Genomic DNA, 12,903 nt, shown 5'->3' with positions numbered 1-12,903 from the left:
AGCTGATTAATTTTTGTTGGCGATTGGCCTTGACCTTCATGGTTAGCGCCTAAGGAAAACATATTTGACCCCAAGGTCAAATTTTCAAGTTTTAGGAACCATATCGTGTAGTACCTCAAATTGAACACCTCGATGAGTGCTTTCTAGATATGTCAAGCTTGAGACATTATGACGTAATTTGGTGACGTTATGAGGCAAAAGCATATTTTTCATGGTTACTCTGTAGAACGATTCTCATCGGAATCTCTCGTAGGTTGATATTCCTCAAGGAGTCGCTCCTGGTGGATTGCAGCTCTGTTCACCTCAGTGTGACCTTAAAGAAGTCACACGTGGTGACCTTTTGGCAAGATACGGGTCACCCTGCGGGTGACATTGGTTTATTTGTTTGTTTGTTTGTTTGTGAACAGTATTACGGAAAAACTCCTCAATGGATTTCGATGAAACTTTCGGGATTTTTTCTTAACGATCATTAAAATCATTATTTTATTAAAATTGAAATAACATTGAGTTGGGTGTATATATATACATATATATATATATATATATATATATATATATATATATATATATATATATATATATATATATATATATATATATATATATATATATATATATATGTAGACTAGGCATAAGTCGTCACCATCGGGACCGAGAAAAAAAGTGACGACTTAGAAATGGTGATGACTTACGCGTATGCGAACATTCATGATGACTGTGGGGTGAAGGATGAAGTCGTGCGTGGCCTGGATACATGTGTGAGAGCCGGCTATTGTACCAAAAGGAAAACACAATCCTCGGGGCATAGGTGGGGGTTCATTGGTGAGTTGGAAAGTGATCAAGCAAAGATGGAATTCATGAATCAGTTTATCAAAAGTAAAGATAATGAACAACTGTGAGACAACTCATATACCATCGGTGATGGTATGGTGACAAATTACATGACACACAGTCATCGTGGTGATGATTACCACTCAATGCCTATGTGTAAGTGAGTGCGGTAATGTACAAAACAAGCCAATATAAAACCATGATCGGACTTCAACACGAAGCTCGATTGATCCTTTAATCCTTCGCGAAGTAATCCGTTATGTTTGACTGCCTCAAACTCTTGGGCATCTGGTGCATGAGAAAGGACTCAAACCAGTCATTGTATTCCATGATGTTGTCTGGGAAATCCTCCAACAAAAGACAGTATCGGCGAATCCACGCTACCTGATTCGCCGCACCTCTTCACCTTGCCGATTCCCCACCTCACTTTCAATCTGTCTATCCAGTGCATCGGCAAGGTCTCGGCATCATCATGCCTGAGGTCCGCAGTGAATTTACGTGCCTTCAGCAGCAACATTTTACAGTCCAACCGAATATTTGGCTGAGCCGACATTTGCCGAAACCAGATGATGAGCGCGTCATCGACATCTTCAAAGGACACACATTTCACGCATTTCACACTTACCACCGGCCTCGCGATCTTCTCCACTTGTCCAAACATCGTGCTCTTATTCTTCAAGATATCGTTCAATGTCTGCCGTTTGATGTCCAACTTCTCAGCTATGGCTGTTTTCTTCATCAGTGGGTTTGCCTCGCAAAACTGGATAATGTCGTATTTTTCTTGGTAGGTTTTAGTTGTAAGCTTACGCTTAGTCGCCATTGTCCTGCCTGCAGTGCGATCAAGGTGTGTACGCAGTTATAAATAGCCTATCACTGGCGGTGTAAACCAATGAGCGAGCATCACGATTCCATGAAATCGGGCTTCTCACGAGGCAGCAGTTCCGTGTGATAAGTTAGGAGTGGTAATTTACTTGAGTTTCCATTACGCGGGAACGGACAACATCTGACGACTTAAAGATGACGACTTACAGAGGGATGACCCTTTATTCAAAGGGATTTAACATGAGATAAATTCGGGACTTTTTGACGCTGCCGACTTAAGCGAAGTGACGAGTTACATGCTGCCGACTTACACCTAGTCTACTGTATATTATATATATATATATATATATATATATATATATATATATATATATATATATATATATATATATATATATATATATATATATATATATATATATATATATATATATATATACATTTATCTCATGTCAAAAAGTCCCAAATTTATCTCATGTTATCTCATGTTTATCTCATATAAATATTTATACGTATATATATTGGGTAAAGCATTCTCCAGTTTTGAAAATGCCCTTAAAGGAACAAAATATATCAATGAATTAGAATGCAACTTATTCACAATTATAATCCAGGCACAACATCTCTCCAAACCCCCCCCCCCCACCTCCACTCCACCCCTCCTCCCACACCCTCCCCAACTTATCCTTCCTCTGCACATAGTCTACACAATGTAAGCAATGTTCCAAAATACCCTTTCATTGCAACAATGGGCCTATAATAGCATTTGTATCAAAGCAAATATGATAAAGTACAAAACAGTATCATAAAGTTATAAAATTCTCAATACCCAAAGGGAGGTAAACTTGTGTTGTCAAGTGCTCTTGAAAGACATACCTGTCTTCCTCCATTCTGCGTGCTTCTTCCTCTTCCCGCCGTTTCCTCTCCTCCTCCTCACGCCGTCTCGTCTCTGCCTCTTCTCTTTGTCTTCTTTCTTCCTCTTCTTGCCTCTTTCTCTCTTCCTCTTCCCTCCGTTTCTCTTCCAGAAGTTTCTTGTATATTTGACGTGCCACGAGGCCACGCCAATATTTCTGCAGGGTCAGTGCAGCAGTTCGTTGACGTAGGAATATGCGTCTCTTTGCTTGGCCACGAAACCAAGTCTGGATGGCAATAGCACTGGCTCGTAGACACCGAAAATGTTTCCTAAGTGAATAAAATGAGAGTAGACAAAATTGCACAATAAGTTTATCAATAAACCACCAAATATTTCGAAAATAAATCTAAAATGGAAGTAAAATAGTAATTAAATACCATCCGATCTGGAGAACTACGCATTTTGTGATGCAACACCGTGCTTGTGAAGTAGCAATCTGATAGTTTATAGTCAGGCTGAGATTCAAACCTCGACTCGACCGCTCAAAGGTAAGTGTGCTCACAAAGAATAGTCACTTTGATTAAAAAAAAAAGTAATTTGATCACACATTGGTATCATTTGTTGAATTCCACATTGTACTACTGCCCCTTTTTTATTTTTTTTGTTTCCCTCTTATTCCCTCTTTTCTCCAACTGGTCTGCTGGACCTTCAACTCCTGAACACTAACCGTCCATTTCATGCAATGTCAAAATGACCCATTCTCAACCCACATGCTGTCTGACACACTTCCATCCCATGTGAACCATTGGTCCTATCCCAACTACCTCTTTTGCTCCAATGAAGGGTTAACATCTGAAACATCAGCTTGTATTTGCCTCCTACAGCAACTATCATACGTCGATCAATGTTCTATTGATACCAACCATTAATATATTATGAGCATTTTATTATTCTCGTCCACGAACCTTGGTGCCAAAGAGTCCAACAATTATATAAATTGTGAAATAAGGATGTGTACAAAGACCGGGTTGCCACTCCACAGTCTTCAGGGTTCCCGGTCCTCTCTCGGTCCTCTCTCTCCTCTCTGAACCCGTGCAGGACCGAGCACGAACCTCGAGCCCACTGAAATCGGAGGAACCAACTGCAATAGCTATATGCAACTCCTCTCAACCACCTGTGTCATTTTTTTGTACTGCTGTGACGACCTCACTTCTCAACTCCCTACAAATCGGTTTAACTCCTGCTCTTCTCCTATCTGCACAATTCTACTCCCACTCTCACAGTATCTCTTCAACTCAACCACCAACTGTTTCCAACACATCCCTCGAATTGTTTCTTCCCATTCTCCTTTGTAGTTTCCATTTAAACCCACGCACCAATCGGTGTTTTGCCTCGAGAAACAGCGAATTGTACCCCAGAGGATATGCAAATGCATGTTCGAATGTGCCCTCAGCACTCAGGCTAACAGGTTTAGCAGAAATGTTGAGAATAAATTAATAACATAACAAAATCCTACCTGCTGCCTGTCGATGCCCAATGATGCATCTCACAATAAGTATCATATTTTCGATTTTTAATGGAATTATCATAACAAAAGTGATTGACAACATAATTTAACTCTATAGATAACAAAAAAAAATCACGATCTTCACAACACTGCACACACTCCGACCCCCTCCCATATGTTTGGCCATGCTAACAAAGTGTCCATACAACAAATCCTTCCACCGTCCCAGAAATCCTCAACAAATCAAAATCCTTCACAGAAGTCAGAACGATGCAGACAAAAGAAAATACAACTTGGAATAAAACATGGAAATTCCAATGTCATTCTACAAGGTTTGTATCGGCACATTTTCCTTAAAATATTGACATATTTCTTTTGGTCAATTTCAGAAGCATGCATTACAACTCATCGAGCTTGGGTGAACTAATGTTGTCAGGACAATAGCCCAAGAAACGATACCAGTTGTATTGCTATGTCAAACTTTCATATGGATTGTTGAAAATTTACAAGAGCCCATCCCATAATTCACCTTTCCCTTTCAATTAATTCCCCTGTTTCTCTGTCACGATATGGAATCAACTGGTAACAAGGAAAAATCTTTGGGAAGGCAGTGGACTCATCTAAATTGTATTTAGACCACATATGTTACTTGCTGTAACAGCACACCAGATTATTTCCATTCCAAGTTAGCTCGGCAGACCACTCTCTTTCTCTTTCTATATAAAACTAGAGCGAAGTCGATGGCACGCCATCGCAAATCCCCATGCTTCTCACCGAAAACAAAGTTGAAACATGGCAAAAAGTTCCAAAAGGAATGACTAAACATCAAATTTTGAGTTAAAATTTTTTCCCCCATTTTGACCCAGGTCAGGTCAGGTATGTGAGCATACACCAGAGCAGCGCGTCGCTGTGCCCACTTTCCAATGGAACTCCAGGGACCTCTGTCTCGCCATCCCCCAGGGAAATGCCTGGCCCATCCCCATCTTCTTGAGATGCTAATCAACCTGCTGCAACCATGAGGCATATGGTCGGCCCATTGATCTCCTCCACTCAAGAGGTTCCCTGGCTGAGAGAATCTGGTGAGCAGGATTAGCGTCAGGAAAACAAGCCACATGTCCATACAGCCGCAGCTGGTGCTCAGGGACTATGCAGGTAACAAATCTCATTTGAGTCTCTCTCTCAGCAACTGCTCGTTGGACACAAAGTCCGACCAGAGATAGACAAGGATTCTCCAAAGAGACCTGGTACCAAAGGAATCAAGTCTCCATCTCAGACCCTTGGTCAGAGTCCAAGTCTCACATCCATAGAGCAAGACTGGAAGCACCAAGGACCTGAAGACTCGGACTTTCAAACTCCCGCACAGGTACCGGCAGCGCGACACCCCATGATCCAGTGAATCCATGACTCCCAGGCCCGACCCAGATGTCTGTTGACCTCTGGGTCACAGCCAGCAGAGACATGAATATTACTGCCAAGGTAAGTGAATCTCTCCAAGACCTCAACATCCTCACCACAGACACAGACAGGATAGCAGCATCCAAGATGTCATTGAAAGCCTGGATCTTAGTTTTGACACAGGAAACCCAAAATCCCAGTGGCTCCAACTCCTCATTCAGCACCTCGAGGGCCCCCAAAAGGATATCTTGAGTCTCTGCAAAGATGACTGCATCATCTGCGAAATCAAGGTCCGAGATCTTGACATTCCCAAATGATGCACCGCAACTTGATCTCTCCCAGAATTCAGAATCTCCCAGACATCCTCCCCAGAATCCAGTCTATACAAGTGCTGAAAAGTGTGGGGGCTAGCACACACCTCTGACGAACTCCAGTAACAAATGGAAATAAATCAGGGATGGTATCACCACATCTCACAGCACTCTCAGTACCAGAGTATAGATCAGACATCAGATTGATCAGTTTTGGTGGCACCCCACGAAGACCAAGAATCCTCCAGAGGACATCCCGATTCACTGAATCAAACGCTTTACAGAGATCAACATAAGCTGCAAGCAGCCCCTGCCGAAACCCTCGTCCGTGTTCGGTGAGGACCCGAAGAGCAAGGATACGGTCAATCGTTGACCTCTTTGGTGTAAAGTCTGGCTGCTCTGGATGCTGGTGCTCAAGCAGATGGTGGTGAACCCAATCAACAATTTTCCAAGCAAAGATCTTGCCCGGCACTGAGAGCAGTGTTGCCCGGCACAACACCCCTCGGTAGTTGTTGCAGTCTTGACGATCACCTGTCCCTTTCCAGAGAGGGACAACAAGGCCCCTCTTCCAATCAGTTTGGATGATGCCTGTGTTCCAAGCAGAGTGCAGAACTGCATGCAATGACACGAGTTCAGCATTTCCACCAGCCTTGAGAAGTTCAGCATGGATGCCACAGATCCCAGGAGCTGCTTTTGTTTAGTGCATGTAAACATGCAACAGTTCCAGTTGATCACCCCCATTTCAACCGGTTCACGACAGCCTGTGATTCCACAAACGAAGGTGGACCACAGTTGATTGGAGGGTCAGAAATAGGGATAGTTACACCCCTGACATTCAATTCGACAACTGTTGGATCAGCCTGGGACAACCGCTCAAAGTATAGGGCCCAGCGGGACTTCACTTCGGACTCCTCTGTGAAGAGCTACCACCCTATGCTCTAACTGCAGCGCACCGAGGGATGGGCTTGGAGGAATGCAATGCGTGAATTCCCCTGTAAGCGGGACGAGAATCACCTGTCCACAGGTGATGCTCTACCCCCTCACAGATTCCTCGCACATAGGCCTCCTTGTCCACCCTTAGTGCACGTACAGTTTTACACCTCAGCTCCCTGAACAGCTCAGCTCTGCTAACTCAGCCTGGCCCTGCGACTCTGGTCAATGGTATCCAGTGTCCCTTGAGAAACAAAATTATTCTTTGCCCTGCGGTGAGTTCCAAGGCATCCACCGGCAACATCAAGGACGGTGATCTTGAAGGCGCTCCACAACTGTTCAGGATCCCCGAAAGCACCCAGACCCCCCAAATTTCCACTCAGCCTGTTCGCAAACTCCTCAGCTCCCTCTCATCCTTGAGCTTGCCAACATCCAGCCTAGGCTGGGATGGTACTATTCTCCCAGATTTAAGCTGCAACTTCAGCATTGCTACAACAAGCCTGTGGTCGGTATTGAGGAACTGAGCACTCAGGTAGACCCTGCAGTTCTAGATCATCCACCAGCAACCATCAACGAGCACATGGTCAATCTCCTTTGCCGCACCGCCAGCGTTGGAAAACAAAGTCCAGCGATGAGCTTGTGTGCACTGAAACCATGAACCAGCCACCCTAAGTCCATGACTTCTTGTAAAGTCAAGGAACTTAGTGCTATTCAGGTTCATAGTTCCAGACCCAAGCGGACACACGTCTTGTCTCATAACCATCCATATCAGTTCCAGTTGATGCATTGAAATCCCCCAAGACGAGAAGAGTATCTCGCCTGGGACACTGATCAAACACAGAATCGAGCATGGCATAGCATGGCGTCCTTCACGGTGAGATCATTCACTTCAGTCGGAGCATATACAGAGACCACGGAAACACCCAAGGAGTGACGAATCCTTTGTCTCATAATACGCTCGTTGACCGGTGTTACCTCAATTATCATTGGATAATTTTCCTTCGTGGACACAGCTACAGCAACTCCTTGGGAATGATAACCATCAGAGCGACCAGACCAATAGTATGTGTAATCACCCGCCATTATCTCGCCGCAATTCGGTCTCTAAACCTTCGAGAGAGCTGCAATACCGATGTCCAAACACTTGAGCTCAGATGATAAGAGAGACAGGTGATCATCCGCTCTGACGGATAGGACATTCCAGGCACCCACCTGAAGTGACCACCTCAGGTTAACCCAAGGAGACCACCGTCTGGTGGATGACACCTCAGCACCACTCCGACACACACTACCGCAATCTGTCCAGGGAATGTTATCCCGTGGTTTCCCTTCTGTCATCAAAGATTGGGGGTCCCGAAGGCTTTGCCCCAATCCTGTCATCCAGTGAGCTGCTCTGCGAAGGGAAACAGGAGGTACTCCCACGGTGTGGGTTTTCAGATTTTGTTTTTTATGCTTTTGGTACGTTTTGAGGAATGAAGGGTTTTACGGTGGCCAGAGTGCAAATCCTGCCCACCAACCTCCTTATAAGAAGTAACCCAACTGCAGGAGGACGTCTGCAGACACAGCTGGGCACTAGATATGGATCGCCATTGGTTCACAAGGAGCTCCTCCGCCCTTTGACCCCTGTGACCCGAAGTCTCCACCCGTTGGGGCATGAACCTGAGGGTCAAATCCAAGAAATCATTGCATATTTCATGCGTCCCCCGATGTTGATTGCACATACAGTTTCATTAAAAAAAATATAGCTTAAAATGTGTCCGTAATTGCATTTTTGTTATTTCACCGTTTGACCGTGCCCCAAGGGGCAAAGCCAAAATTGATACTGCTCTTGTACCTTCATGCCATGTGGTGATCATAACTACCAAGTTTGGTGAAATTCTGTCCAACCATTTAGGAGGAGGAGATAGCATGACAGACAGACTGACAGAGCTCTATCCCCAAGGCCAAATCACTTATCCCAAGCACTGACTTCATATGATTGTTTTGTGTTGCTACAAGCAAGCTTCACATGCGTTCATGCACTTTCTACCAAGGTCTCCAGTTCACGTACATGCCCCTCCAAAGATCGACCTTCTTCATGGTGATATGGTGGCTTCCGAAGTAAAAATAAAAATCGAGAGTGAGCTCCCTTTTCGCAAACAAACATCGCCAAAGCTGGACTTCCACAACAAAGCTGGACTACCACGAGTGGTCTCATGTTTGGCAGTCCTCTAAGCCATCGTTAATATAATGTAAGATGCTCATCCCAATGTAACTGATTGAGTCCATCGAGTGAGGGACGTTGGTTATCAAACATTGTAGCCAAATCCTTTATTCAGCCAAGGCTTTCCTTCTCCATACTAGGTTATGCAAAACACCGTTGGTCCTCACCTTTGACATCACACCACAATGATCTCAGCCACCGAAGGTGGGACGGAGGTTATGTTTTCACCCCTGTCTGTCTGTCTGTTTATCGGTGCGGAAAATATCTCAAAAAGGGGACGGAGTTGGATGAAATTTGGTGGACAGGTTGGGTGCGTGACAAGGACAAATTGATCAGATTTTGGTGAAGATCCGAATGCGGATCCGGATACGAGTGTTTCTTAATTTTGTTTTTGATGATCCTTCACCATTGAGAGACGTGGGCAAAAACGATATTTCAAAAACTTGTGGGCGAGTTATGACAAAACTAGGTGGATGAGTTGGTTCGATGACGAGAACAAGCCGATTCGATTTTGGTTCAGGTCTGGATGAAGATGTGACTTATCAGTGGGAAACAAAACGTAAACTGTTTCGCCTGGCAGAGGTATGTGCTCTATTGAGTGTCATTAGAGTTCAATAAGTGTGTGTTTGTTTGACTTGTCTACCCTCCTGAGCTGCTGGGCGGAACGAGTTGAAAACTGGTAGTTGCAGTCACAGTGTGCATGAGAATGTTTTGGGTTAAAAAAAAAATTAATAGCCCGTGTGGTCCAGGGTGGGGGAAGGACCCCAATTCTCTCATATATAAATATGTATTGTTCAGCGCTGCTCCTGGTACTATAAATCATTGTAAAATATGACAATTCTGGGGGATTTATCCAGTCTGTAATTCTGGGGAAAATAACCCATCGGTAAGGACGGGCTCTTCACTAATTTTCCACCATTGGTCTACAACTGGCTACCTTCGTAACAATGCTGTGTCGGGGGTTCTGTACATAGAGTCAACATCGGCACTGATCCCTCAGATTCTCACAACTCAACAAGGATGCAACCCACCGACGAACCCTCCTCTACCTTTGGGCTTAAAAACTTCACAAGACCATGGGGTCAACCTGCCGCAGATCCGATTACCCACTGTGCCATTACCAAAATAGCAGAATTTGCAGTTACAGGCACAACCAAACTTCGCAGTTTCACCTCGTTATCCCCTACTCCCACCAATTGCAGCCTCTCTGCTGCAGGTACACTCTCCCAAAGTCAACATGGCAGGCATTTGGCATCAGGAAATCCAAATAAATTAAACCAGTTTGCCAATCTCTGCCACTGAAACCTCTAAATCATATTCTGTCATGCCCAATTCTATCCCAACAATATCATATCACAATATTTGTGTTGCTCCAGTAACAGTTGGAGGCCATGGCCCTAAATGGAGTTCTTTCATCCCCTCTTCCTGTCCAGGCTGGAGTTCCTCAAAGTAGCGTTCTGGGCCCTGTTCTTTTTCTGGTTTTCATCAATGATCTCTCCGACTTTCTGGAAAATCCTCTATTTCTCTTTGCTGATGACTCCACCCTCTGCCGTACCATCGGTCATCCCTCAGACCAGCAAGCAGCAGCTTCTTCGCTCAATGCAGATCTGGGTAAAATCACAAACTGGTCCAACACATGGAACATGTCTTTCAATCTGGACAAATCTCACTATGTCTCTCCGAAAGGACCCTTTAGAAACTCCCCCCCCCACCCACTTTCTCAACAATCCTCTGGAAGAAGTCCTTTCTTTCAAGCTTCTGGGTCTCACTATCTGCCATGACCTTTCCTGGAAAAGCCACATTTCAAACCTCGCCTCCAAAGCCAGTCGCCGACTGGGAATCCTCCGTCGTGCAAAGCCCTTCCTTGGCCCACCTGAGCTCCTGACCACTTACAAAGCTTTCGTCCGCAGCCTGATGGAGTACTGCTCTCCCCTCTGGGCTGGTGTTCCTGCCTCCCACCTTTCTCAGCTTCACGCTGTGGAAACCAAGGCATTTCGGATCATTGGCATCTCCCGCGATGAGGCTGAGTCTTTGGGCTTCTCACTCTCTCACCGCAGGCTGGTCGGTGGTCTTTCTCTCTTCTACCGTCTCCTGTCCCGCCTTGCCCCCCCCTGCTCTCTCTGCGATTTGTCCCCACCAAATTTCCGCTGGACGCTCAAGGTCCGCCAACAACCCCCTTCTGGTAAAACTACCAAAATCACGAATCACTGCTCACCTTCACTCTTTCATTCCTCATTTTCCCCGCCTTTGGAATAAACTCCCTCACTCGATTCAATCCCATTTTTCCCTCCAGGCCTTCAAAACAGCTGTTCACCACCGCCTCTTATCATCCCCCATCTAAATCCTCGATCTTTTCTACCCTCGAAAATCCACCCAAGCCCACTTCCTTCAAATTCCCCGCTTTCCTTCCAGAAAGTCCCTGTAGTGTCCATCTTGTACACGCCGTGTTCCTCACCCCATCCCTCTCCCTTCCACAGATCTCCTAATGTCTCTGTTCCCCACTGTTTTGTCCTTCCCACTCCTGCCCCTCTTGTCTCATGACCCCCTTGCTGTGCATTTGTGTGTTAGCTCTCATACTAGCCTCGACAAGGTATACAATTAAAAAAAAAATGCGGTAATGTCATTCCATCCGCCCATCACATAACTTAGAACCACACAGTTCACAAGGCTGGCCTTCAATTTTGAACTGAATTTACAATTCTCTTCGATTCAAACCCAAACTGATAATTTTACCAGAGATGAGGACATTTCTTCGCATTCCACAGCAGAGGACTGCCTCATACCAGTTTCTTTGGTCACTTGGAGGGCCATCTGAGTATACTTCCTGGGGTGTTGCTTTATCTTGCATGGGTATACCATCTGACCATGTCTTTGGCTCGTGACCCACAATAATCTCTCCATCTGGCATGTAGCCCTTCTTGCAGCAGGATCCCAGAACAGGCAACCTCCGTGATCATCAATTAGGGCCTCCATGGTCAGAACTACCATCCTTATTACCTGGACTAGACCAACCATTGTATCACGTTGTGTTCCTGCTTATCTCCAAAGCATCGTGGTGAGGTTTCCATTTGGTGACTCATACCTTTTAAGATAATGGCTAACATTTTTTTCTTCTTTCTAACCTTCCAGATTAGGAGGTGCTATGCTGCAAATCATGGGCCAAGGTCATCCATTTCATGGATCGGTCTCTGCAGAGTTGGCGTCAACCTCGCCATACACTAATGTTGCAATGGATGCCATACAGCCAACTTTATACTCACTTGTTACATCAAAGAAAAAAAAAATGAACTGTCTACACTTGGAAACTACCCACATATTTTGCATTCAATAACACTTCTTAGTACCTCTTGTTAAAGTTGGGAACATTGTAATGCACAATGTGGTGCAAGGTCTGACCTGCGGAGAAAGGCAAGGACATGCGCACGTATCGTTGTGGCAGCTTTATGCAGCTGAATCACTCTCCTCTTCTCGAGTTCACTCTCCAGAGACTCACGCAAGAATACCTGCCAATAACAAAAGAAACACTCGTGTGAGCATTCTCACTGTATAAGCGACTTCAACTGCCTGCATGAAACTCTTCACCGACCCAAGTGTACGGTTGAATAGAAGAGACCAGTTCAGACTATCCTGCAGCAAAACTGCATCAGCATTTGAACTCAATGTAGACATATTTCATCTTTCAATGCTCTTTCTCATTTCAATGATCCACACTAACCATTGCAGTGAAACCAAACGTTATTGCAATTTTAAAAATTAATTGAAAAAACAAAAACAAAACATAAATATGTACAGTTGTGCACCTTTGTTTTGCCAAGCTTCCACGAGACAGCATCAGCGTTCACCGTGTGCAGGAATGCAGCACACTTCTCATGTGCATCGTCAGAATCTCCACCAATTGCCATCAGAACCTTATACCTGCACAACATATCATATGAAAAGTGTTGTATACATGAACTAATATGTGCATTCTTCCAGTCAACTGATTGGTTCCATCAAAGCAGAGAACATAAAACTCACAACGAAAAATGACTGCAACCATCCATCCGAAGTG

General features: G+C 44.7%; 1 protein-coding gene across 1 annotated transcript in view; it reads right to left on the bottom strand.

Moving 5' to 3' along the window:
• LOC147030116 (unconventional myosin-X-like) overlaps positions 1-12,903 on the bottom strand; it is a 241,191-nt gene that overhangs the window by 75,017 nt on the left and 153,271 nt on the right. The window contains exons 21-23 of the mRNA XM_085873826.1: positions 12,653-12,767; positions 12,249-12,355; positions 2,530-2,835 (exon numbers count right to left, since the gene is read on the bottom strand). Coding sequence (XP_085729952.1) covers positions 2,530-2,835; positions 12,249-12,355; positions 12,653-12,767 — 528 coding nt within the window. The remainder of the gene's footprint in view (positions 1-2,529; positions 2,836-12,248; positions 12,356-12,652; positions 12,768-12,903) is intronic.

This window comes from Eptatretus burgeri, chromosome 3, assembly GCF_056783735.1.
Source record: "Eptatretus burgeri isolate ZD-2024b chromosome 3, Ebu_testis_v1, whole genome shotgun sequence".
NCBI lineage: Eukaryota > Metazoa > Chordata > Myxini > Myxiniformes > Myxinidae > Eptatretus > Eptatretus burgeri.
The sequence above is the reverse complement of the archived record's forward strand: the minus strand, read 5'-3'. Positions and strand labels throughout refer to the sequence as shown.